A 26483-nucleotide genomic window follows, 5' to 3' on the forward strand; every position below is an offset into this window, starting at 1 on the left:
AAGTAAATGTCGAGTACTGTAAGCTGCTGTGTGGCTGTTTGCCCACACTGAAGAGGGACTTTCATTTTTGAAAAAGCATTAAATAGAGGAAGTGAGAGGGAACTCGTCTGCATACGCACTGCTCCGGGCCAGTGGAAGAAAGAATTACTGTATCAACTTCATCAGTAAAACTATAAAAGATTCTCTCCTCTGGCTTGCATGATTGGGCATGCAAATACTTGAAGATTTTGTGTCAACCGTGAAAACTTCCTTTTTTTTAAATGTTATTTAAGGAGGGATGGTTTGTGGTACGGACTATAGTAAAGGATTTATCTGAGGTAAGAACAAGCTTGTTTTTGAATCTTTGAGTCAAAGATGTTTCCTCTATCGTACTTCCTAATTTAAAATAATAGTCATCTCTGTCTGTAAAGGTTCATCTCAGTCATTGCGATGTTATACCGTCTGTCTAGAGAGAGAGGAGACTTTTGATTTCTAAAATAAGACTTCAAATTGCATTAAATTGTTTGTGATTTGGAATCAGCTTAAACCGGCAAAAGTGATTTTGTTGTACCCACAAGTTTAAAGTGGTATATAAGTCACGTATATTCTGTTAATGGAGCTTACAAAAACACTTTATTTATAGTCAATATGTCGTGTATGGTGATTATGGGTGTACTTGCACGGCTGGTGACGCAGACAAAATTGGTGTCAGAAGATGTCAAATATAAATGATATGCTCCCGATTCATATTTAAGGTAGTGAAATTCAAGAATTTTAACCTCTAACAGGAAGCCTTAAAATACAATCAATGTGGGCTCTGCAAATAATTATAATAATTACAACAACTATAGGCTTTTCAGGAAAAAAAATGTAGCCTCAGTGTTTTGTTATGACGTATTTTCAATCTATTTGCAATCTCTTTTTACTACAACTCAATGAAAATGTTGCCAGTTGTGAAAAAGATGTCTGTAGTGCTGGAGAATTCCCAGCTATCTCAAAGTGATGAAGGAAACAGACCAGATAATTGTCAGAAAAAGAAAAAGAGGAAGAAGAAAAAAATTCAGACTGGCTGATTTGCATTGCAAAACATCAAAAACCCACCTGGTAAACAGATAGTTTACAGTAAATGTATAAAATTTTGTGTACACGCGTTTTATTGGTTGTTTGTTTCAGATTTCTAGCTTTGATGCTGCATGAAGATGAATGCTCGGACGATCGGGTGGTTCGTATTTCTGGTCCTGATAACATGTAAGAATTTTATCACCGTACTGTGATACAGTAACAAAGTTTGCTTTTGACAACATTTGCGTTAAAGTCACAAACATTATCTGACTTTTCCACTTGTGTTTTCATACCTACAGATCTTTCTGGTGCCGACCCTACTTATTTCGAACTAGAAGGCAGTCACCTGACAGCTACCGAGGGGTCATGCACTGAAATCAAATGCATGGCCTATCCTAACAGACATAACTTTCCTGAAGCTGTTACATACTTGTTTTGGATGAAGGATGCACGATATGTTATTACTGACTTTATTGCCACAATCATTTACAGTACAGATAATAAATCACGTCCCGTCAGTCCAGACTTTGCAGACAGAGTGAAATATATTGGGTCTCCGTCTGCAGGCTGGAAATCTAAATCCCCGGCTCAGCCTTGCAGTATTACAATCTGCAACCTGAAGAAAACTGACAACGGAAACTATTCTTTCAGAGTTGTAGCAGAGACTGGAAGATGGGCGAGTAATCAAGTTAACCTCACAGTTACAGGTGAGTACAGAAATCAGAACACTGACAGACATTTTAAGAAAATACAAAGCAATATAAAGGGCTATGCAGACATTGGGGACTCCCTAAAAACTTGGTATTTCACCCGGATGGGTGTGTTTTTGTAGCACGTGGCAGTGCGAGTGCGAGTGTCGAGCTCCGTAACCATCTTAGTCCATACGCTGAGTGCTTATTATTTCACCTCACATCTACATGCATGGAAAGTAATAATCGGCCTCGTGAAAGCCTCGTGAAAGAGATTTTTTCTGCCTGAAAACCTTTTGGAAATGTAGGCCTTGAGGTGATATAGTATAAAACTGATTTATTACACCTCTCTCAGTCAGTGCTGCTGGTTGAATGTGACTTTTATGCGGGTGGCCAGAGTCTTAATCGTGTGAAAATATGGTTTTGTTTTATGTATTACATTATTGGACTTAGTGTATTAGTTTCAGGTATTTCAATAAACAGTTCCAGTTTTCAGTCGCAGTTTGTTTTCGAGAAAGGTAAAGGCACGGATTAAAATGATAAGTCAACGTTCACTTGTTGTCTCACATGGGACAAGAACAGCAATTAAGCTTGGGTGATATCCAGCATTTAATATTGCAATATTTTCCTGTCCAAATATCAGGATAGATGATATTAACGCTGTAATATAGAATACAAATATTTTAATACTGTGATAACTTATAAATTGAAATACAGTCAGGCTACTTCCTCTCAGGTGAAGAATCACACAGCTGGTCGATATTCAATATTCTAAAAAAATATGGCTTATGACAGCAAATATTGTTATATTCGATAATATCTGATATCAGCCCGGCCTAACAGCAGTGATCAACAATAAAAATCCTCTTTGTCTGAAGTCACAAGTGACAAGATGCTCAATGTGAGGGGAACGCGCATCAGGTGCACATCTATGTGACACAGGATGTAAGGCTTGGCTTGGCGAAATACCAAGTTTTTAGTGAGATGAGCTGTTCCGGAAGCAGAAATGGTTGAACTGGTTGAGTCAAGATTTAAGATGATAAAGAAAATAACATATTACGAAACATTTTATCGATGTTAAGAAATGATTGTACAGTTATAAGAATTAATTTGTCCAAAAAAAGTCATATTCTAACAGGAAGTTGTGATTTCTATAGTAGAATATCAAACATGCAGCAGTAGTTTAAAAACTCAAGGGTCATATTTTGAGTCGTGAGAATTAATTTCGTTGTAATTGTATGCTAAAACCAATACATTATGATGATGATCTTCTGATCTTTGCACTTGTTATATGTGAAATCTTGTGAAACCGATAGCCCAGAATAGCCCAGAATCATGAGATCTTTATATTAAAGTTATGTGGAAAGTACTATCTCATGATTGAGATCTTTATTTTCAGTCATACAAGAGAAAGAATTAGAAGGTTCACTGAGTTTAAACTCAGCGTTTAATATCAATTATGACTCCAGATCAGTTTTGCTGAAGCTTAAGGAAGATAAAGTACAAGTAAATTCAATAGAAATATTTTTTTTATAGAGAAAGTGTGATTATAATTAAGTTGCTGTTATGTAAATTCACAATCTCAGCTCATATTCTCTTTTTCATTGTTTCAGAAAATCCATGCCTGATCACTTTTGAGAAACCACCTGTTGTAAAGGAAAATGACACAGTAAAGCTCACCTGCTCCACTTTGAGTTCATGTCCTTCAAACCCACAAATTGAAGGTTCGCCACAATCGTCCACAAAGCCTTCGCCACAACTGTCCACAAAGCCTCCACAAGGACAAAACAACCAGAAAATCACCACTATGGAGTTTGAAGCCGACTGGAGGGATGATGGGAAGACGTTTTCATGCCAAACACAAGATAACAGCGACATGCATTTGATTCGAAATGTCTCCCTAACTGTTGAATGTAAGTTCTTGAATGCAGAGTTTATTTATGTTGTGTCTACTATCTGATTGATGAGTCATTTAATACAGGATCTAATGCTCGACAATAACTGCAATCTAAACTATCAATGTTTTGTGATGTTGTAGTATGATTTGTAAACCCAGCAGTAGAAACAGGCCTATATCAGGCCTCTGTTGAGTCTAAATTATTATTTTATTTTTTCCTTATAGCTCAAGTTATATATCATGTAATCTTGTCAAAAAAATAAAATAAATATACTTTAGCTAACAGTGCCAGTAGATGAATCTCCTTTCAGAATTGGCAAGCAGAATATGTCTCTTACTAGAAACAGCACAAAGCAACACAAAAGGTCAAAAAAGTGGCACGCAACTCAATTACATCACTTTTACGACACAGTTTCCGTGCTCTAGCATTTTTTGACTCAAACTTTCTTGAAGGGGAATTCCGGTATTTTTAAATATTTACATGTTTTGGTGTGTAAATGATTCATTACAACTAAAAAGTTTTGGAATCAGTTAAGTAGATCGGCTCAGCTGGTGGCTGCGATACGGCTGCAGTGGCTGCATCGTAATCCCTCCGGGCAACGTCAGTCATGTCCATTAAAAATCCTTATTTTTGCCACTGACTGAGGTTATTATTCTAAGAGTCTGACAACATTACGGAAACAATCCCTGCAGAGCTAATCCTTTTTAAGATCCTTTTTGTTACCAGAAGCACAAGTCTCACTCAAAGAGAGGTCTTACTCTGAAATCTTTCGAGGTGAATTGTTAAAGTTGTTGCCTTATCTAGATTGTCAAAATCCCCTAAGCCCCCTACTAAGAGTGTCAGGCTTTGAAGCCAGTTTTTGTGGTGTAATTACATCATCACCTGACGCACTGTGGCCTACAAAGACTTTTTCCCATAAGCTAATATTGTGAAAGAAGCATCTGTTAAACGGTTAATACATTTTTTCAGCATCATGACCCTCACAAGACGACTCGTTTCACTATCACAATTTGATCCATTCGGTATAATAAAATTGGGAAAGTCTAGAAGAGCTGTGTGATTAAATAATCGGAAGATCTGTGTAATTTTCATACCCAGGAAGTCGGGCTTTTTTGTCTTCAAGTGCCACTGAGCTACTTTCATAGGAATGATCTGGAGCGCAGCCTCCAAAGCTGTATCTATGATCTCATTAAACGCCAATTGTCAAAATCAGTTAATATTCAGCTGTAACTTTGGAAATAAATGCTTGTTGGCAGTCCCTTTAAGTAAATGTCAAACTCCTCTCTCCAACTCTGACTCACAAGGCTTCTCCTTGAGGCGAGACTTCTGTTTTTGGTAACAAAATGGATCTTATTGGGCTCTCTCTGTGGGAATCGTTTCCATGATGTTGTCAGACACTGAGAATAACAACCTCAGCCGGTCAGTAGTGACCAGAATGGTTTGGATGGATGTCACTTTGACGGTCGGAGTCGCCCTTGCAGCCATGTCGCGGCTGCCAGCTGAGGCGATCTTAGTAAGTCACCAAAACATGTAACCATAGGACACAGGTTTAAAAATTGGGAATTCCCCTTTAATTATGTCATGAAAAAAACACACAGTTACATCTTTTATTAGCTCTAAACTCGTATTATTTGCCAGACCGCTTTAGAAAACTCTTTATAGAGACTAACAAACACAGTACGGCTCCATTCTTAGGTCTATTTGATTTTGCAGTGACACTCCACCTGTGCATGCTGTATGAAGACTGATTCATCCTCACTTGTGTTGTATTTATTGACAGATGCTCCTAAAGAGACACTGGCTACCGGAAGCCCTAACTCCATCAAGGCAGGAGAAACTGTGACCCTCTCTTGCTCCGCCAAAGGACGTCCTGGTCCCAACTTTACCTGGTTTAGAAATAAACAAAAACAGGGGTCAGAGCAAGAATTGAAGATCGACTCAATTGAAGAATCACAGGGTGGGAATTACAGTTGTGTAGCTCAAAACAAACATGGCAACACTAGCTCGAAGCCAGTGGATGTAGATGTCACATGTGAGTACCTCCTGTGAAGTTTACTTGAATTAATTTGGTGATTTTTTTATTCTTAGCAATTTTTCCTCCTGACACTGTTGTACTGTTTTGACACTTTGCTGTAACACTTGTGAAATTATTAATATAATTTCTTTCAAAGGTAAGAAAAGTTTATTTTTGAGTCTCATTCCCAACTCATCAAAAACTGTTGCTTTGGCGTTTCAGGTTGGGTCGGCTGCCATCCCAAAGCATCAGTGTTTGATGAGTTGGGAACAAGACTCAACAACCAACTGTTCTTACAAATAGGATCTTTAACACTGGTGTATTCTTAACTGTTGTGGATCAAACTTAAGAAATATTGAAATCTTTTGTTACAGATGAGCCTCAAGTTGAGATACAGATGTCTCCACCAGCCTCTGAAGTTAAACAAGGCACTAAAGTAACTTTGACATGTAATGTGACTAAAAGCCACCCACAACCTCAAACCTACTCCTGGTACAAAGATGGGGATGGGGAAAAGATTGGTGAGCAGAAAGTCTGGTCTGTTGGGAAAATCAAGCCTGATGATAGAGGCTCCTACACATGTAGGGCCACTAACACTGCCGGTACTGGAACATCAGAGCCACTTCAAATTCAAGTACGATGTAAGTTTTCACAGCTCCCTGTACTGCATGTGTGTCAGAGTTGATTATGAAGGAGATGAGTAATTAAATCCACTAACTGTATCACCATAGAAAGCATGCTAAAAGTTATTTCTCCCTTCCAGACGGTCCAATGAATACCAGAATCTCCGCCACACAAAAAGAAGTACAAGTCAATACCTACCTCACATTCACCTGTCAGGCTGAAGCCTATCCTGCCCCAAAGAGTTATTCCTGGTACCGTTACGACAAAAATAAACCGATTGACTCATCACAGTGGCACTCAAAGACAACTAATGACAACGAGCTGAATTTGCAGTCTGTAAAAAGAACAGATGAAGCATGCTACATGTGCAACGCAACCAACGACATCAGTACAGGCTGGAACAGCTCGCCAGAATGCATAAAAGTTCTCTGTAAGTAATTTTGTTACACTGAAAATGCTCTGTGATATTTCAGTTTCTCTGAACTTCAACATCAAGTTAAGTTTGAAAAAAGTCTGCATTTACACCTGACCAACTTGATTACCCCAAAAATCACCATCTTTTAATATTATCTTGCTTTTATGGTGAAGAGTTAGATAAGATCGATTGCACTCTGATATCTGCACAGTAATTAAAAAGCTGGAACTAGCTGCAGGTTAATGTAACCTAGCACAAGACTGGATACATCTATCCTGGCTGTGTGTGACTGTAACTAATTCCACCTCCCAGCACCTCTTAAGCTTCCAGTAGTGTTGTAGTCAAGACCATATAGACCCCTGACTGAGACGACAAGACCAAGACACTGAGGGATTGAGGGCCAAGTCTAAAATCAAGGCAGGACTCAAATGTCAGCAAAGGGGAAAGTGTTGCACCAATTGGAGTGAATTATGGAAGCGTGTTCCTTGTTCTTGGCACCTGTTTCATCCTTTTTCAGCAGCAAACTGAGTCGAGCAGAGCAGGCACTGCTAATACGACCCCTAGCTGCTGTTATCTGAGTAAATTAGCTAATAGCGACTACATTTAGCAGCAGTTAGCGGAGATATTCTGCAGTATGTATTTGGAATATGAAGTCTTATATATTGCATCTTTATATGTTTAACCTTTTAGGACAGAAGTTGAGTTCCTGTTTATTGACTGCTGCTGTAATATAATGAAACATGTTTCAAAATAACTGAATTCTTGTGGAAAACAAACATACATCTGTTTCCTCTCTACAGATCCTCCCACCAATCTCGTGCTGTCTATGGATTCTGAGGTCACAGAGGGTCAGCGCATTACAATCAAATGCACTGTTGATAGTGCTCCACCATCAATCCTTAGCCTGACCATACCCAATTATCCAGATTGTAAAGATTGTCTCCCTCAATGTGATCCTCATCATGCGCCCCCCAACACTCTCTGCTTCTCATTTAATGTGACTTCAACCCACTCAGGCAGTTACACCTGCGCTGCCTGGAACAGAGTAGGTTCAGAAAAAAGTAACCAAGGGAAGTTGGTGGTGAAATGTGAGTACATTATCTTTTTGCTAATCAAACAACTGATGTCGATACCAAAACTTTCCTTAAAGTTATTCATTTAATCTCAGTATGAAAAGAAAAACAACTTGATTTCAAATGGCAAAAGTCAATCTATGACTCAAAATGTACAAGGGGTCGACAGAACGGCTTAAACGTAAGCTAAGTAACTACAGTACATTGCTTAAGTACTGTACAGCATGCTTATCTAGAATGTAAGGGGACTTTAATTGTCTGATCCATTCTCTGCCACTTTATACTTTCATACCAAAACATATTTGGCATATAGTATAGTAGCTACTCTGAAGATCTAGCTTATATATACACAACTCAAAAAATATGATGCGTGATGCTGCAGCTACCCTTCAGTAAAGGTTTTGTTAACTGATATTTAAAACCGATACACATTTACATGAAGACTAAAAATCTTTGTCTCAAAGTTAAGAATAAATTAATAATACTTTCACTCCATTTCTTTGAAAACTTTAGCTACTTGTTACTTTGCAAATTCAGATTATTCTGTTCTGATCGGCTGTTACACTTGACATCAGATGACAAAGATTTTCAAATCAGACATATAAAATTGAAAAATATTGCATTTTCCTGATTAGAGTATTCAATTGCTGCAGTAAAATAACTAATAAAGTAAGGAGTATTATATAGTGTAGTATTGTTAATGAGAATTTTACTAAGCCTTCCTACATTGAGTAAAATAAATAGTTGTAGGAACTTTAAAGGTGTTATAACACTCATTTCAAACCCCCTCCAACACCACTGTTGTTTGACTCATCTGCCCCCTCAAGTGGTCGGGGCAGATGAGGGGCAATCTTGATGCTGATTCAACACAGGTACCATGTGATACCAACGTTGTTATACTATTTGCTCACAAACCTTGTGAAAAGCTGGAACCAACCGTCAGAATTCTTACACAGAGATAAACACAACAATCATTTTGGACCTGACAAACGCCTTAAAATTATTGATTCAGAATCATTATAATGTTTTTAAGGAAAATAAATACTTTGTCTGCTTTGTTCTACCTATCTACAAGCTCTGTAGATTTTTTATTATTATTAAAAAAACATGAAAATGTTATCAAAATGACCTTTAAGTTTTAGTTTTCACATCGTGTGATTTAGTGCAACACCACCACAAATTACGGCCTCAAAAATGACCAAAACATTTGAATCCCCCTCTCTCCAGTTTGTAAGACAGTTATATGGAATATATGATATTTTACAGGTGTGAAATTATATCATCCAACACCTACATGGAGAAAGACTTACCTTGAACCTGGCTAATTAAAAATGTCATTTTTGCAATTATTATTCACAACGGTTTCTATAATAACCGGTTGTTAAATGTTTGGATCGTGATATTGATTACTACACATCGACATGATCAGACAGTGTTTAGATCTGACTCTTCTGTTTTTTTCGATATTTTTGGTAAATGCAGATCGTCCCAAGGATGTGACAGTGAAAGCCTCGCCTCAACTTATTGTGAATGAAAACAAGATGTTGACACTGCAGTGCGATGCCCACTCCCATCCAGCAATTACGTCTTACAAGTGGATGAAGATGACTGATGGGAAGAATGAAATCATGAATGGTCAGACTGACACCATCACCATAAAGTCTGTCAGTCCTTCTGACAGCGGACAGTACAGCTGCGCAGCCAGTAATGAAATCGGGACTGGAGAGTCACAGCCAGCTGAGGTTAAAGTCAAGTGTGAGTAGACAGATGCACTGATTCCTTCCTTCCTTCCTGCTGCTGTTAGACTTTACAACCAGCACTGCTTCTAGTAGACCACACACACACACACACACACACACACACACACACACACACACACACACACACACACACACACACACCAAAAAAACTTCAAGCTGTGCAATCTCATGCTCTCTACTTTGCTATGTTGCTGCTGTAATAATGCAAATGTCAAAGTCGTGGGACTAATAAAGGGTTATTTTATCTTATTTTATCTTTTTTGCAGTAGAAAGACAATATATTCAAACGCTGCTAGAATGACAATAAATTTACCTTGTACCTTGTAGAAATGTCTCCAGTTGTCCTTAAATGTAAGTTAAAGGTGTGGGCAGTTCATTGCTTTGTCACAGTGTCTTTTTTTAAACAACCACTCGGGATTGTTTTTTCAATTTTCAGACTCAACACAGTGAATACAAGGTGACAGCATTTTTTTTGTGCTATCATTCATGTAACACAGCTCATTTTCTTCTGCTTCCCTTTCTCCTAAATTTTCCTGCTTAGATGCTCCAAAGTATATAAATGTCACGACAGCAGCAGAGCAGCAGGAGCCGGATGGGAGGAGTTCGGTGGTGCTGGACTGCAGCAGTCACTGCTATCCCCCTGTCACAGAGTATTCATGGTACAGGAAGATGTCAGCAGAGAACAAAAATGACGAATACGTTTCTAGAGGTTCAAGCCTCAAAGTGCATTCAGACAAACCGGGACACTACTACTGCATCGCAAAAAATGAAATAGCTAAAAAATCGTCTGATCCAGTCCCGCTGTTTGTTCACCGTGAGTGAATTCAAGACCATGTGTCCGTATGTGTATGTGTACGTGTACCATATTGCTTTCATACAGGAGAGATGTTGAAGACACAAAATAAATGTTTTCTCTGATAAAGATCAGTCTGAAACAATGCTGTCTTTACACTGATGTTCTGTCTCTTCTCACCCCAGGACGCCTGTTGATGGTCCTGAAGTACATCTTCGTCTCTCTGATTATCCTGCTTGTTATTTTATTACCTGTCTTTGTCTATAGGTAAAGTATATAAAGTAAACATTTTCAATCAAAAATAAATACATTTCACGGATGATGTCGGATGTATAACCGCTGTCTTGTACCTTTATGTTTTCAGACATAAGAGGAAGAAATCAATTCATCGAGGACCTACAAGCAAACAGCCCTGCTTTGGTTTTCTGGTGATGAGTCATTTGTGCAATCGTTTTTCTGCTTCTTTATTAAACAGATCTGGACATGACATATCTTCCTGTGTGTGTGTGTGTCAACCAATTCAGGTTTGGTGGCACTGCGCCAGAGGGAGGAATCGGATAACGGAGTCCGTCACAGCAGAGCCTTTCAGGAGCAGAGATGACCTCTTGCCAAACCAGCCGTACCGTCCAAATGCCCAACGACACCAGCCTCGTCCAGACAGCACGTAAGACAGCAGCCACACACACTGTCCCCACCCAGCACAAGGCAGTCTGTTGTACAGGGAGCTGCATGCTGCTGCTGCTCAAAGCATCTATTTAAGATCCTTCAGACATGAATGACACAATGAGAGTCTGCCCTTTCATTTATTATAGTTGGTCACAGAGTGTGCATGTTTTTATTCTTATTGCCATTGTTGTTGTTCCACAGGTCTGCAACCAACAGCACCTGCGTTTACTCTAATGTCAATTTCCCCGCTGGAAAACAGGTGAGACACGCAATGCAAAGCAAGTTTTCACAAAAACTTTATTAAGAGAGCAACAGATGAAAACAATTGTATCGGGAGACTTTACAAAAATCACAATTTAAGACGGATAACTTTCAATTTATTGGCATTTCTTACATGGACAGTTTACCACTTTTACACAAGTACATCATAGCGTTTGAAAACAGTCACATGTGTAATGTCTTCTGTGGCACTTTGAACGTACTTCGTAGACCTTTTACTGCTTGTCTCTCAATATAATGCCTCTATATGACCATACATTAGTAAACAAGACGGCTATTTCGGTAAAGCAACTATAGTTCTTCCTACCTGTGTCTGGGTCAGATAAGTACTGAAGCCTTGAGGGACAAGAAGATTTTTTTATTTTGGTGATTCATTTTCTAAGTCTGATCTAAACTGTTTTCTCTCCTGTGTTTATGACTTGAAAACTGGTGGGAAAAAAAAGTTTTGCCAGGATAATCTTTTTTTTTATTTTTCCAGCTGTGAAAACGTGAAAAAGTTTTTATTTTCTTTTTTCAGGAGGATTTTTTCAATTTTTTTTTTTAAATGTGAAACAGAGTGAAAGAAATTTCAGATTTTTTTTTCAGGAGGAAATTTTTTTCTTATGTGAAACTAAGTTAAACAAAAAATCATTTAAAAATAATACGTGGGTGGGAAAAAAAGTTTTGCCAGGATAACCTCTTCCTAATTTTTTTATTTTTCCACCTCCTGAAAAAAGAAAATATATATATTTTTTTGATACTGAGGTTTTTTTTTTGTTTATATGGGAAACCAAGATAAAAAAGATTACAGAAAAAAGTTTGTATTTTCTTTTTTCAGGAGGAATTTTTTTTATTTATATGTTAAACAGAGTGAAAAAAATTCAGATTTTTTTTCTTCAAAAAATTCAGATTTTTTTTTCAAAAAATTCAGATTTTTTTTTCAAAAAATTCAGATTTTTTTTTCAAAAAATTCAGATTTTTTTTCTTCAAAAAATTCAGATTTTTTTTTCAAAAAATTCAGATTTTTTTTCAGGGGGAAACTAAGTAAAAGAAAAAATGATTAGAAAAAAAATGTCATGTAATACCAGGTGATTTTTTTTTCAGATTTAAAAAAAATAAATTCTGGGGTAACATTTTTTTCATGTTTGAAACCAATAAAAAAAAAAAAACAACAACATTTTATTCCAGAGGAAAAATGTTTTCGGAAGAAAATCTTTTTTTCATTTTTTATTTTTATTTTTTAAATTCCTCCTGAATTTTTTTGCTTCTGTTTTCACTGATGGAAAAAAATAATGAAGAAATTTCAAAAAGATTATCCTGGCAAAACTTTTTTTTTTCCACCAGTTTTCTAGTCATAAACACAGAAGAAAAAAAGGAACTCTTCACTCGCCCCTCCGGGCTTCCATAGCATAAGTCATGAAGTGGTAAGAATGAATTTAGGAGTCTCAGCTTGAGAGAAAAAGCTGCTCTGTAGTCTGTCAGTACCGTCCGGCACTAAAACAAAGTTTACTTTTGTTTCACCATCGTTATATAGACACATTACCTCATGAATATGCATCCTGCAAACAGCTGATTTAAGGAGAAAAATGTATGAAATACGTATTGCATCTTTTTCACTTGCTTTCAAAACAAATGCACGTTAGCCACATCAACATCTTCACAACAGGAGGCGGTGGTGCTCATACCACTTTTGTCCACAGGGGCCGCCAGAGTCAACTAAAGGGAAGTTCCTTGTAGCTGCAAAGATTACAATTTAAGCAGAAATATTGAATGCTTGTAAAACCATTCTTTTAATCTGGTTTATAAAATAACCAGGGTTAAAATTTTATTTTAAATGACAATAGTTGAACATCCCAAAGGGCGATATCTTTTAGCACAGAAGATACAGGGATCTGCAACACTGCAAAGGATTAACAAAATCATCGACATCAACTTTCAGGGCTTCTTGACCTCCATACAGTTTCAGTTTAACATAAAAAAAATATATTAGTGCTCGTAAAACAACTATGCAGACATCTGCATTGGCCCCAGCCTTTTAAAATCAGTGTATGTCCAGCTCAAAACCACCGGATGTGTCTTTACGTGATCAAGCTGTAGCTCTGCGCTGTCCTCACTGTTTGTCACAACACTAATCATTCAGTATTCAGTATTGTGGAGCAATGAATCACCAGCAAACCCACAGCTTTGCATTTTGAGCATGAATGAGCAGATTCAGTTGCTACTGTACATTCACTGATGTCTCCTGTCTGCATCTGCTCAGGGTCCATCTGCACAAAAGCCAATCAGACTGCAAGGTGGACGCACAGCGGATGAGTCTCTCAACTACGCTTCTTTAGACTTTGGAAATGGGAAAAAGTGAGAATTTATGTTGCTCACAAACACCAGAATGAGAACGGTTGTACAACATGGTATGATTTCATGATGATGTTTTTTTATTCTAGGAACAAACAGGATAAAGCAGAAGTGACTGCGGTGTACGCTGTGGTGACCAAGCATGAGAAACCTAAAAAGGTCAGAAACCTATGAACCACAATGTGTCATGATTAGTTTATTGCATTATAGCAAGGATGGTGTTGCTTAATGTCTAAACCATACTATTAGTTGATCTGTGTTGTGCTTGTGGTTACAGAAAAGCTACTTTTTAAATATAGATGAAGCAGAAGTGTGTCCTTTTTAGTACATCTGTGTGCCCACAATACTATAGCAAAGTACAAATACTTCCTTTTACTTCCTACATTTTAACACAAATATCTGTTCTTTCTACTCCTTAAATTTTTTCTAAACAGGCTCGTTACTTTAGTTTTAATGTATTTCAGGTGAATTATCGATTAGATTTATTCTGTGTCATTGCACACCGCCTTCCCAATATCACAAGACAGATTTCCATCTATGAAGACGAAATGACGTAAAAGACGTAAAGGGGTGAAATCAGACAGAGAGGGAGACTGGAATGGGGAGAAAAGGTGTTTAGTGTCTCGTATCTGGAGAGACCCTGCAGCCCTGCGTCTAGGTTTTCATAATTTTTCACTATGTTGCTGCTCGGGGCGCTTTACAAACCCAAAATGTGGCAATTTGGGAATGAGACTCAGCAATCGGCTATCTTTCTGGTGTGTTTACAAACAGCTCGGGCAAATCCTACTGATTCTACCTTTAAGTTTAATAGTCCTTGAATTATATTAATATGACTAAGCTGCCGATGGAAATGTCCTTCATTACATTTCAGAGCCTGTACTTTCTAGTTTTTCCTTGAGTAAAGAAGTTGAAACAGAACTTCTACTTTTACCAGAGTCTTTTTTACCAGAGTATCTGTATTTCTACTTGAGTAAAGAATTTGTGTACTTTTGCCAACTCTGGCTCTAACAAACAAAATGATTTCATTAACGAAAAAGTCTTCATGTTCTCACAAGCATGAAACATGTGTTAATATGAATTTTACTGTGAGTCAAATCACTATGACTATTTCTATTCCTAGAATGAGCAAGAAGACCGGGACTACGAGAACGTCAGTGCAGCCCAGACAGCCAAATCCCCGAATCCACTGGACTCTGACTCAGACACCACCAGTGACGATGAGGTGGAGCTTAATTATTCACAGGTGAAGTTCGAGGCGAAGCCTGGACATAAGAGAGCCGGCAGAGACTCTAGCAGTGACTCCAGCAGTGACTCCAGCAGTGACTCCAGCACCTCTGATGAAGAAGGGACCCAGTACTCTGACATTAAAATCTGAGTCACAGGTACACCCACGTTGTGCCTGAGCCACACGAAATCATTTTTATAATTAATCAGGTTTTGTTTATTAAAAATGGCTGTATTGTTTTTCTGTTGCATCATTTTTCATTACTGCAGCTTGCAGGAACGAATACCAAACAGAAGGAGAGAATATGGCGCCTTAAATATAATTAAGGTTCAATGCTAACATATTTTTGTTCTAACTACTGAATGAATTATCAAAGAAAGTAAGTGTGGACAAATGTGCATATCTGTAAAAATGTAATGACATTACTGTGACGTGACATGACATGGTTGTAATGTTGTAACACTGTTGTTTACTGAGACTTAATTCTGAAATATACATGTGTAAAGAATGTGTTATATTCATAATACTGCGTCACATAACACGCTTTGACTTCAGTGCAGGAAGTTTTTATAAACAAACGCAAACAAATTCATGTATTTTAACAAAGAAACAAATACAAAATGATAAATAAAAAAGTGTTTTGACAAATGTGTACTTGCGTCTTTCACTCTGGTTTTAAGGTTTTAAATAAACTGTAAGACAAAGGTTATCGTTGAAATATTAAAAACAAGCACATAGAAGAATAAAAGTCATAAGTTTAAAGGGAAAATGTACTGTTATGGTTGATTGTGGGGAGGTTAAAGGTTCATCCCCAGCATGCGGCTGAGCTCTCACAGCTGTAGAGAGGTGAAGTCAATTAAGTTATTGATCCCGATTGAATTGTGCCATGAATCACACATATGATGCGTGACATTTTTTTGTCTGACTTTTTTATATGAATTGTTGCGTAATGGCCAAAAATGTGTTTTGTGAGGTTACAGTGACGCAGTGGTGTGTCTGCTGTATCCCTCTTTGTAATTACGTGTTTTCACAGCCTTATTAGTTGGACAAACTATGACCTTCTCAAGTTGAAAAACATATCTTTTAAATTGACATTGACAAATATCACATGTGTAATTCATGGCACAATTCAAGTTTCTTACCATACATATTTTTTTTTTAAATAAGGTCCCATGATGGTCCACTGAAAGGGGCTGTGACTTCGCCTCTCTATATCATGTGGAAACTACAGAATAACTGCAATCATTTTTATTGTGTTTTTTTTTCGGTAGACATTTTTCAGTACAGAGACACAAGAAGGATAAGAGTTACAGTGACAGAATTTAAAAGCTAATCTTGAAGCCAGCGTGTGGCTTTACTCTCGTCCGCAGTGCAGTTTCTACCTCCACTGCTGCAGACTTTACGAGGTTGTTCTGCTCAGCTGGGCTCTGCTGACTGAAGTGGGACATCATGAAGTCCTGTAGCTGTTTTGAAGCCCAGAATCCTTTGTTTCGGCTATCATTTCCCCTAAAGTTAAGCCAAAACCTTTTCACTGACCTGTCCTATGAGACCATCAGTGTCTTTCTCTTGACCCAGATGAGTATCAGCAACTGTCTCTCCTTTTGCTGCATCTCCTCCGCTGCCGTCCTTGGAGTTCAAACGGATCTGAGCGTACTCCCCCGTCATGGAGTCCAGGCCTCGGATCTCGCCCTCGCCGAGCTTGCCCTCTGAGTTGGCCTGGAGTTTAGCGAAGTCCACATTGGCGTAGTGGAGAGTTTCTTCTTTAGCTGCTTCTTCCTGTTCTACAATGGCTTTATTGGCATAGATCACATCCACTGGTGAAGAGTTTTTCTGCAGGAAAACAAGTGAGCAATTTGCAATCAGAATCAATTATCAACAAAATAAAAAAAATATTTAAAATGTGTTACTTTGGCTCTTGTGCGGCTTGCAATCTGCAAAGTAACTAGTAACTCATTTTATCAAATAATTGTAGAGGAGTAAAAGTACAATATTTGCATCTAAAGTGTAGTGAAGTGGAAGTAAATACTCAAGAAAAGTACAAGCATTTGAGTAAATGTACTTAGTTACAGTCCATCACTACATGAGTGTGTGTGCAAGGAGATGAACTCACCCCATTAGCTAAAACGTCTGAAGTGTCCACCGTTCCCTTGTCTGGTGAAAGGCTGCCTTTCCTTTTCCTAAAACCAACACAAGAAGTCATTGTTAAATACAGTCAGTTCTGATTGTTTATTAAAGTTCCTCATGTCATGGTCGTGTGTTGCAGTGTTCATGGGTGACCCTCTGAAATCCACCACGAGCCTGGTCACTATCAATCAATCAATCAAACTTTATTTATATAGCACTTTTCATACACGGATGTGCAGCACAATACTATCCGGTCATGAAGCCAACACAGAAGTGACAAAAGTTGCAGTTCCTCGAATGTGCTGGCTCAAAACCATGTCAATCCCCAAAGACCCCATGTTAAACTGCCCGACTTTACAGCAGAAATAAACATGTTTACAGCCGGGTACAAAAACCGGTACCGGTCTCTAAAGCTAATTTACTTAGGTTGGCGCCTTGTAGAGAACTTTAAATGCAAATATCAGACAAATGACTTGGCTTTCTGTGCTGTTAATTGTACTAACAGACCGGAATGGACCCGGAGCTTCTGGAGGAATAAACACCCAGAGTCGAGGAAGGCACAGAGTTTGTTTTTTAAACTTCTTGGACTAAAAAGTGTATTTATCCTCAATCTGGCTTCTCAGCCTCAGCAGCAGTACTGTAATGCTCTTTTATTTGACGGCTGAATGGAGGGGAAATGTACTTAACGTACAGGAGGAGAAAGGATATTACCGGAGTCACAGTGGCTCTGTCACACACCCCTAACAACAACCTGAAAATGATAACAGTAAACAGTACTGTATAATGTGTTAGCTGCTGTCTCACCTGCAAAAGAAAACCAGCAGCGGGACACACACCAGCAGCATCCCCAGGGCTCCTGCTGCAGAGCCGATCAAAAGAGACACGGTGTGGAGACCTGAAAAGTCCCAACAAACCATTTTATCGGTCAGTCAAACCAAGAAGGGTCAGATCACACAAAAGAGAAGCCGAGTATAAACGCAGCACCCTAAAGATTCCTCTACCTAGCTGAGTTTCACTGGAGGTCACGTTGAACACAAAACTATCTGAGCCCAGTGAGTTGAGGCTGACGCAGACGAGAGCGGGCATGTGTTCGTCCAGACGGTACAAGGTGATGAGGCTCCTCATGCTCATGTCTCCCAGGGGAACTTCCCTGATCGGGATGTCAGCAGAGTGATTGACAGGCACTCCGGCTAATTCCCAAACCAGGGAGGGCGGGGGGTTCCCCTGGCAGTCACAGGAACATCGGACCTGGGATAAAATCTTGACGCAGCGGGAGGAAGGCAGGATCTCTGGAGCAACTGAGACAAAGGATGAAGTTGGTACATTTGTACATGCTTGGTAAAACTTCCAGAGAAAATTAAAAGCTTGCAATAAAAAGATAAATTAATCTCACATGTGACGTCAAAACTGGCAGGCTCCGAGTGTTCAGCTCCGTGGACATTCAGAGCTTCACAGTAATACTGATCCTCTGAGAGTTTGGTCACGTTGAAGATGAAGTCTTGCTCAGAGCCCACCAACTCATTTTCTCTGCCTGCCACTCGGAACCAGGTGAAGTTAACCGCTGCTGGATTGGCGATGGCTGTGCAGGTCAGAGTTACGGAGCTGCCCTCCTGCACTGGACCGGAGGGGTCGGCTGAAACTGAGGTGTTCTTAGGAGGATCTGGAGAGGAAAGAGATGGTGTTTATTTGTTGGGGATGCTTACTGGGCCACATTCAGGAAATGTAACTGTCTAGTAAAGCAACGTTATGTAATAATTTGGCATCCCCCACAGTTTCTGGGTGCAACACGACAAGACACTGTACCATCAAAATGAATATGAAGCTGTTATTTTTACGGTAAAAAGAAAAAAAAAGTGACACGATGTTGCTTTAAATGTATTCAAATTACATTTTTCTGTAAACTGTGACAACCTCTTCATTTTCTCTGGTTGGAAATGACGTCTTAACACGGACAGAAACCAAACAAAACATCTCCACATAAATTAACACACTGGCACACATGTGGACCTACAACAGAGCTCAGTGGCGATGGGCCATTGACACAGAAAGGATTCTGAGGTTGTCACGCAATGCCACAATACGTTACTGTGCACGCTCCAGACACAGGGACTGAGACTTGGCTCCGGCTCATGTTTGGGTGACCACAGCTGGATATACAGCCGAGCCATATTCAGCATATGAACACACTGGAAACATACAGCTGTGCTGTGTTCAGTGTAAATCAATGTCTTTACTGTGTGAGATCAACTTACACTGAATGTCCAGCTGAATGGCTGCTGAAACGTCCTCTCCTTCCTCATTTTTCGCTGCACAGTGGTAGCCGCCGCTGTGGCTCGGGTCGACGTCGCTTATAACCAAGGTGGATCCATGCTCCTCATCCTCTTCGTCATCTTTGTACCAGGTGTAGTTGGTCACAGGTGGGTTGGCTCTGCTCTTACAGAACAGACTGACAGAGCTGCCCTCCAGTATTGGACCATCAGGGTCGACGACCACTGAGGTTTCTTTGGGAGAAACTGGACAAACAAACACAAGTTTCAGTTCATGCTGCTGGCCTTTATTTATCACCTGTGATGCTGTTTCAATCTGACTTACAGTGCACGTCGATCTGAGTGACGGATGAGTTCTGGGCTCCGTATTTGTTTGCGGCTGTGCAGTAAAACTGGCTGTCGACTTCCGAAACTGTAGTCGAGAGCCTCTTCTTAGAGCCCACTGCCGTCACCTGATCTCCATCCACTTTGTGCCAGGTGTAGCCGTCCGCAGCTGGAAATGCGTTAGTGTTGCAGGTCAGAGTCACTGAGCTGCCCTCTTTCACAGGACCGGAGTAACTGACAGATGTGTTATTTGGAGGATCTGGAGGAGTAATTTGAAACTTTAATGTGTGAAGTAGTCGCTTTATCTGAAACGACACCCAACACAATGACAAGACATAAAAATACATCAAACATACTCACAAAGAACACGGAGGGTCAAACTTTTTTCATACAGGATATCATTGTTGCCGGCTTGTCGGTTGTAGAGAATAGCACACGAGAACTTCTGTCCATTGTGGAGGTAAGAAGCAGTGAAGTTCATCACAGAGGTCACAGATTTGGCGTCCATGCTCTCCTCAATGTCACCTGCACTGGGGGTCCATGTCAGAGCTGGAGGAAGAACGGGACAGGCAGAGACAGCAGAGCAGTTCAACCTCACTGGAGTCCCTTCCTCCACCTCAAGCCTGGGTGGAGTTATGGTGGGTCTGGGCGGTGAATCTGAGGAGTTAAAACAGTGAGGAGAGACACCAAAAGATGTGGTTTACATGTATAAGAGCAGGGGCAGAGGGGCAAGTGAAGACATTTTTTCTCTGTCTGAAAATTGTTTTCTCTTTTGTGTTTATGACTTGAGAACCGGTGGGGAAAAAAGTTCTGCCAGGATAATCTATCTTAGTTTCTTTTTTTTCTTTTCTCTTCCATCTGTGAAATTTCTTCTGTGAAAAAAAAAAAACATTTTCAGAAGAATTTTTTTTCAGTGATCTCAAAGAAATTTCTTCACTAAATTTCAGTAAAAATGACAAAAAAAAAATCCTTTTTTTTTTCACTGGATTCAGAATTTTTTCCAGATTTTTTTTCCCCACTGGTTTGACAAATCTAAAAAAAAATTATCCCAAGAAGGTTCACAATTTTTGCTTTCACAATGTTTTTTAAAAAAATTCACCTAATTTTTTTTCCCACTGGTTTCACACATGAATTTTTTTTCCAAAAAATATTTTTTTTCCACTAATTTCACACATGGTTTTTTTTGGCACTGCTTTCACATTTTAAAAACAAACAAAAAAAAAGCCTACATTTTTTTTTCACTGCTTTCACAAATTAAAAAATTTAAAATTATTTTTTTCTTTTTTTTAATTTTCAGAAAAAAAATTTCCACTGGTTTCACATCAAAGAAATTCCCCCAAAATGTTCTTTCAATGGTTTCACAAATTTAGAAAAAATTTCCTAAAAAAATCTTTTTCACTGGTTTCACACATAATGTTTTTTTTGTGTGTGATTCTCCCCCAACTTTTTTTTTTCCAGTTTCACAAATGTTAAAAAAATCTCATCAAATTTTTTCCACTTGTTTCAAAAATGTAAAAAAAATCTTTAAAAAATGTTTCACGCGGTTTCACACAACAAGAAGAAGATGGATAACCAGAAAAGAAAATCTTGGCTTGCCTCTCAGGGCTTCTTGGAAATAACACAAACCTTTAGCGTTGATGATGACGCTTGTCTGAAAGTTGAACTTCAGGTCGTTGTCACACTGCAGTCTGAAGTAATAGTTGTCATAATGGTTCGACGGCATGTTGTTGAAGATGGTGGTGCAGTCCTTCTCACGCAGGATCCCTGTTAGGTTTCCTTGGAGGATGTTTGTGCTCGCGCTGGCTCCAGTGAGGCTGGAATCAAACACCTGCGTTCGACCCCAGCCTCGTTTCCAAATGGCCTTACAGGAATCATCCAGGCGTTGATCCCAACCCGGGGGCAGGCTGAAGGAGCAGGGGATGATCATACAGGAGCCACTCAGTCCCTCTACTGTCTGAGGCATGAAGGCGGCCCACTGTTGGCATGAGCTACCTGAGGTGAAACATCATAAATATCAGCAAAGGTTAACACCAAAGTTGTATTACAACAAGTAGTGTGGGTCACACGTTACAACATTGTTTTTTTTACGTTTTAAAGTCTCCATGTCTTCAGTCGTTTAGGAGCGCTTTCTTTTAAAATATGAGTAAGACAACAAGCCCGCATCGAAGATTTTCTTTTTCTCTCATGTTTAGTTGTAGACTAAACATGTTGTTTGTCAGCTCACCTGTGAAAAATATGCAGGCCAGAATTTTTTTAATGTTCTGAATCTGAATTTGTGGAGCTAAACTTGAAAATATTAGCCGTCAAACAGTCATATGTACTGAGTATTGCTATTTATAAATAAATAATACACTTTATTCATAGAGCACATTTCAAAACACGGTTACAAAATGTTTCACACAACCAAATAAAACACTAAACCAATAAAACAAGCTGAAAAACAACACACAGAAAACAGGATGTCCTTTTGCATGTTGCCTGGGCAGATACTTCTGGTCTGAAACTAAATGATCCAAAGTGACAGCAGACAGCTACAATACGTGAATGTTGAGACGATGCCTGAAAAGCACTGAAATGTGGAACAGCCTACCTTGAAGAAGACAGCATATGAGGAGAGCCTTTACAGCACCTGTCATGCTTTTATGTCAGGTTGATGATCGTACAGAGAGGGACTGCACACACACACACACACACACACACACACACACACACACACACACACAAACAATTAATTCTTATTTCTATTTACTGTTGTGAATCAGTCAGGATAATAGAGAATAAATCCTGTTGTTACTTGATTCCATCCTCAGACTTGTGGTTTTTGCCGCTGAAAGTAATCCACATTATTGTTTGTATTGTTTTCAAGCTTGTAGCAGTGGAGCAGCACTAGTTATAGTTATCTTATGAGAGAAAATGTATCAAACAATTAAATGGAATATTACTCCATTTAACAAATATATGGCAATCAGAGTATTCATTGTACAAAAATGTTCTGTTCACATCATCGCATTAATAATGTGAAAATAAAGTGCTTCTCTCCACTTACAGCATATTCAATAAGGAAGGTGACACCTCGTAAAACTGTACACAGATTAAGATTAAGAAAACAAACATGAGATGTGCAGTTACACTAAAAAATAACCTGTGATACTCGTGTGCGTCATGTTGTTACACCAGTTCGCCTGAAGTGTGACCATATGAAAGATTTTGCATATGTTTTGCAAAACTGCACTTTCGACAGCAACAAAAAGCAACAACCAACAATGGAGCAGTGACGAACCATTACGTAAGTATTCAAGTCTGGCAAATGATAATCTTTAATGTACTGCACCAGTATTTTTTTTTTTTAAGAATAATTAAAATAGACTTGAAGAAAGAGTTTGTGACAAAGAAATGAGTGTATCTCTGTTTGGTCTTACCTTACAGCCAACAATGATGTTCAGCATACGGTGTCTTTGTGTTCTGGAAAAATAAAGAGAGCGTATTTGAAATTAAAAACACACACCTCCTGACCTGACTGTGAAGTCAAACTAAAACCAGTAGTGACACTTTCATTTTTGAAAGTGATGAAAAACAAAAAAAAACAAAAGCAGAGAAAGGTTTTACCAGCATTGAAGGGTCAGTGGTAATAATCTGACTACTGGGTCATGTCACACTGGTCTCAGCTCTTCATAGATTTGTCGGGGGAGTGGCACTTGGCACAGTAAAGGGGTTTGACTTCTCCTTACTGCAGTCGTGCGAGTCTCTTCAGTCTCTGACATTAATTCAGTGTTTTATGATTTTAACACTTGTTACAGATTCAAGTTAAAAATCATAAATAGGAAGGAAGAAGTGAAAAAGGGAAGAAACAACACAATGGCGACATGGATGACCTACATAGTAACACAACCTGACTACCTGTGTATATGAACTGATAACACGGATGCCCTGTACAAGAAGGGCCAAAGTCGCCTCCACCTGCTGAGGAGACTGAGGTCCTTTGGGGTGCAGAGGACATTACTTTGAACATTTTATGACACTGTGGTGGCATCGGCGCTTCTTTATGCAGTGGTCTGCTGGGGAGGTAGAGACTAAACAAACTGGTCAGGAGGTCCAGCTCTGTCCTGGGCTGTCCGCTGGATATCATAGAGGTGGTGGGTGAGAGGAGGATGTTAGCCAAGCTGACGTCAGTCGTGATCAACACCTCTCACTCACTCTCACTCCTTCAGCAGCAGACTCTGACACCCACTGTGTAAGAAGGAGCGCTACCACAGATCATTCATTCCCACAGCCATCAGACTGTTCAACTCGAGCACTACCTGAACAATCACTTACCACTCACTTTGTTTGTTTTTTGTAAATATCCTATTTTATTCTATTTATTTTCTATTTAACTTGATGCGTATTTTTCTGATTCTTCTTCCCGTACTTGTTGCATCTTGAGCTGTTGTAACAAGTGAATTTCCCCATTGTGGGATAACTAAAGCCAATCTAATCTAATCTATAGAAGCATTCTCCTGATAGAAATGTTGAATACTTTAATAGTCAGTCAATGTAACACAAGTGATGCTCATATTCAATTCAAATTAAAGGACACATATTATGTTCATTTTCAGGTTGCTACTAGAACAGGTTTACATGCTTTAATGCTCAAAAACACATCAGTTGTCTCATACTGTCCAGCTCTGTATGCCCCCTCTGTCTGAGACGCTGTTTTAGCTCCTGTCTCTTTAAACACCACCAGTCTGCTCTGATTGGTCAGCTCACACACTGGATTTCTGAACCCTCAGCACCCACTACAGTGTTCATGAGCTATGCTGAAAGCAGACACACAAATGTTAGCTAAGAAGTGAAAAAAAAATGTCATGTGACTGTGGTTTGAAAGCTGCACAAGTTTCTATGGTTGGATTTTACCACAAGCACTTCATACACCGAGGAGGAAGTGTTGAACAGTCTGTAAGATGATTTCAAAACTGTTGTGAGAAAACATGGCTGTATGAAAGACAGTAATGGTTTGTATTAGAAATAGTAGTAGACTTCTTGCCATTTGAAGCAGAATGTTGTTTGTCAATCAATTTGAAACCCCAGACTGATCTGAAAAGACATTATTGACATCTCAGCACTACCTTAAACCTGGTTTATTGCCCAGATAAACATGTTTTTGCAGGACGTAGCAGTGAAAGTTTCAGCTTGTGCTCTGAGTGCACTTTGTTTTTCAGTAATTTGTGTATTTCACCTCACACATGTGTGCATGGAAGGTGATATTCTGCCTTGTAAGTGCGTTTGGTTGGTTTTATGAGAAGTTTAACGCTGGGAAAACTTTTGGAAAGGTAAGTTTTTAGCTAATAAAGTATTAATGCGCTTAATTCATGAAAATCAGTGTGATGAACTGGCTGAGTGGACTTTTGTTCGAGTTTTCAATTTTGGGTGAACTACTCCTTTAAATTGAGACCATTTCAAAACCTGTTAAAGGTGACTTGTAGTTTAATGTTGGATATGAAGTGAGAAAAAAAGAGGAGACTGAAGCAAAGGTTTTATGAATAAACATTTAATAGTGCATTCATAACAGGGTATACCTTCATTTATTTGCATATCAAACCCATAGAAATTTCCAAATAATAACTTAATTCATGAAAATGTCATTTATGAAAACAAAGACACATGATATGGACATACTGGTCGAAACACCTGACAATATAAATCAATCCAACAGCACAAAAAAATTACCTCTCTTATTGCTGGGCTGTTATATTGGACTGCATTATGTTGTACAAGTGTTCCTCTTATTGTGTCCACCCCCTGTTGTTGTGTGCTGTAGTGTACCGCAGTCCTGTAATGCTGGACTGTGACCAGCAGGGGGAGGCCAGGCTCAAAGAGTGAAACCTCCCAGTAACAGACAGCCAGTGCTGCAGGCTGGTGTGATTAGCTGTTAGTGGTTTGCAGATGGCTCAGCGGTGAACCTCTGTCACCACCCAAGTGTCACTCTCTCAGTAACAGTTTCCTCCACCGTGTTCGAGCACATCTGTCCAGCACCCCGACACCACTGCCCCTCAGAGTCTATTATTTATCCACAGATTCCTGAGTCCAGGTACAGAATCAGCACCTGAGGTGGATCTCGGCCTCACCAGCCCCCTCACACAGGGGGAAAACGCACCGTCCGTGCAGCAGCTTCACCCGAGGGTTTTACAGTCTGCATGTGCAAGAGGTCAATAACGGCTGTGCTCGTCTGTCGCCGTGACGATGACGTCCATCCAAATACGCATGGACACTGCATTGGAGGCCACCAGAAAGAAGAGACGGTCGTACGTCTTCACGCAGAAGGTCAGGCTGGGCCGCGGAGACTGAGGGGAGAGCAGACAAGTGATAACGTGATGAGTCACGGTGAAGAAGAAGCTTTCTGACAGGCCTGAGGGGTTTTTACATAATGCTGAGTAACTTGTTCAAGATCTCATTGATCTAACTGCATTTGCATTCTCACAGCTGAACCTGAAACTTATCATATCTTCTGTCACAGCTCTGTCTTTACTTCTCTGAGCAGCAGAAGAACAGGCTTCTTTGCTTTGCTTTGTTTTGAAAGACATAATGTTTTTCACATGTTTAAAGGGTAACTCCACCAGTATTACACATTAAAGTGTGTTTACAGGTCTGGGGGAGTACTACTGCATATGTGAAAAAGTAGTTTAAGTCTGTTGTGGCTCCAGAGGAAGCTGCATGTAATCCAACAAATTGCCATTGAGTTCATGGTCCAGCATTGCACTCCTGTAACACTGATGGTTTAAAAACAAATAACCCATAACGATGCAGCAGAACCGGAGATATCCGCACATTCTTCTTCCTTTTCAAAACCTGGAGCCTACATTACCCACAATGCAACTTTAGTAAAACACCAGTTAAATCTTTAACAATATATTACAATTCCTAAGATTATCATCTATTTTAACATAAAATCTTGATTCCAAAGTAACTAGTAACTATAGCTGT

General features: G+C 39.2%; 3 protein-coding genes across 7 annotated transcripts in view; 1 reads left to right on the forward strand and 2 right to left on the reverse strand.

The window, feature by feature from the left end:
* Positions 1 to 110: 110 nt before the first annotated feature.
* LOC311259673 (B-cell receptor CD22) lies at positions 111 to 15450 on the forward strand. Its single transcript, XM_084356955.1, has 17 exons — positions 111 to 317; positions 1153 to 1227; positions 1341 to 1748; positions 3344 to 3643; positions 5409 to 5660; positions 6017 to 6283; positions 6406 to 6696; positions 7482 to 7769; positions 9237 to 9509; positions 10056 to 10328; positions 10493 to 10574; positions 10672 to 10735; positions 10832 to 10971; positions 11175 to 11232; positions 13492 to 13586; positions 13673 to 13742; positions 14704 to 15450. The coding sequence occupies exons 2-17, from the start codon at positions 1173 to 1175 to the stop codon at positions 14956 to 14958; spliced, it is 3171 nt and encodes a 1056-aa protein (XP_084213081.1). The 5' UTR covers positions 111 to 317; positions 1153 to 1172; the 3' UTR covers positions 14959 to 15450.
* Positions 15451 to 16224: 774 nt separating this feature from the next.
* On the reverse strand, positions 16225 to 21627 carry LOC311260087 (myelin-associated glycoprotein-like; the record flags this gene model as incomplete). Its single annotated transcript, XM_084357599.1, has 11 exons — positions 16225 to 16242; positions 16345 to 16638; positions 16919 to 16985; positions 17737 to 17827; positions 17934 to 18230; positions 18326 to 18592; positions 19185 to 19445; positions 19525 to 19782; positions 19884 to 20180; positions 21150 to 21515; positions 21612 to 21627. 11 exons carry the CDS (start codon positions 21625 to 21627, stop codon positions 16225 to 16227), a joined length of 2232 nt encoding a protein of 743 aa, XP_084213725.1.
* A 3401-nt stretch (positions 21628 to 25028) lies between these two features.
* Positions 25029 to 26483, reverse strand: part of phldb3 (pleckstrin homology-like domain, family B, member 3) — a 29558-nt gene continuing 28103 nt past the window's right edge. For all 5 annotated transcript variants that reach the window (XM_084358313.1, XM_084358311.1, XM_084358314.1 and 2 more), the window contains exon 15: positions 25029 to 25843. In XM_084358313.1, the coding sequence (XP_084214439.1) occupies positions 25709 to 25843 (135 nt within the window). In that variant the 3' untranslated portion in view covers positions 25029 to 25708. The remainder of the gene's footprint in view (positions 25844 to 26483) is intronic.

Source organism: Pagrus pagrus, assembly GCF_965226575.1.
Source record: "Pagrus pagrus genome assembly, chromosome: 7".
In the NCBI taxonomy this organism is placed as follows: domain Eukaryota; kingdom Metazoa; phylum Chordata; class Actinopteri; order Spariformes; family Sparidae; genus Pagrus; species Pagrus pagrus.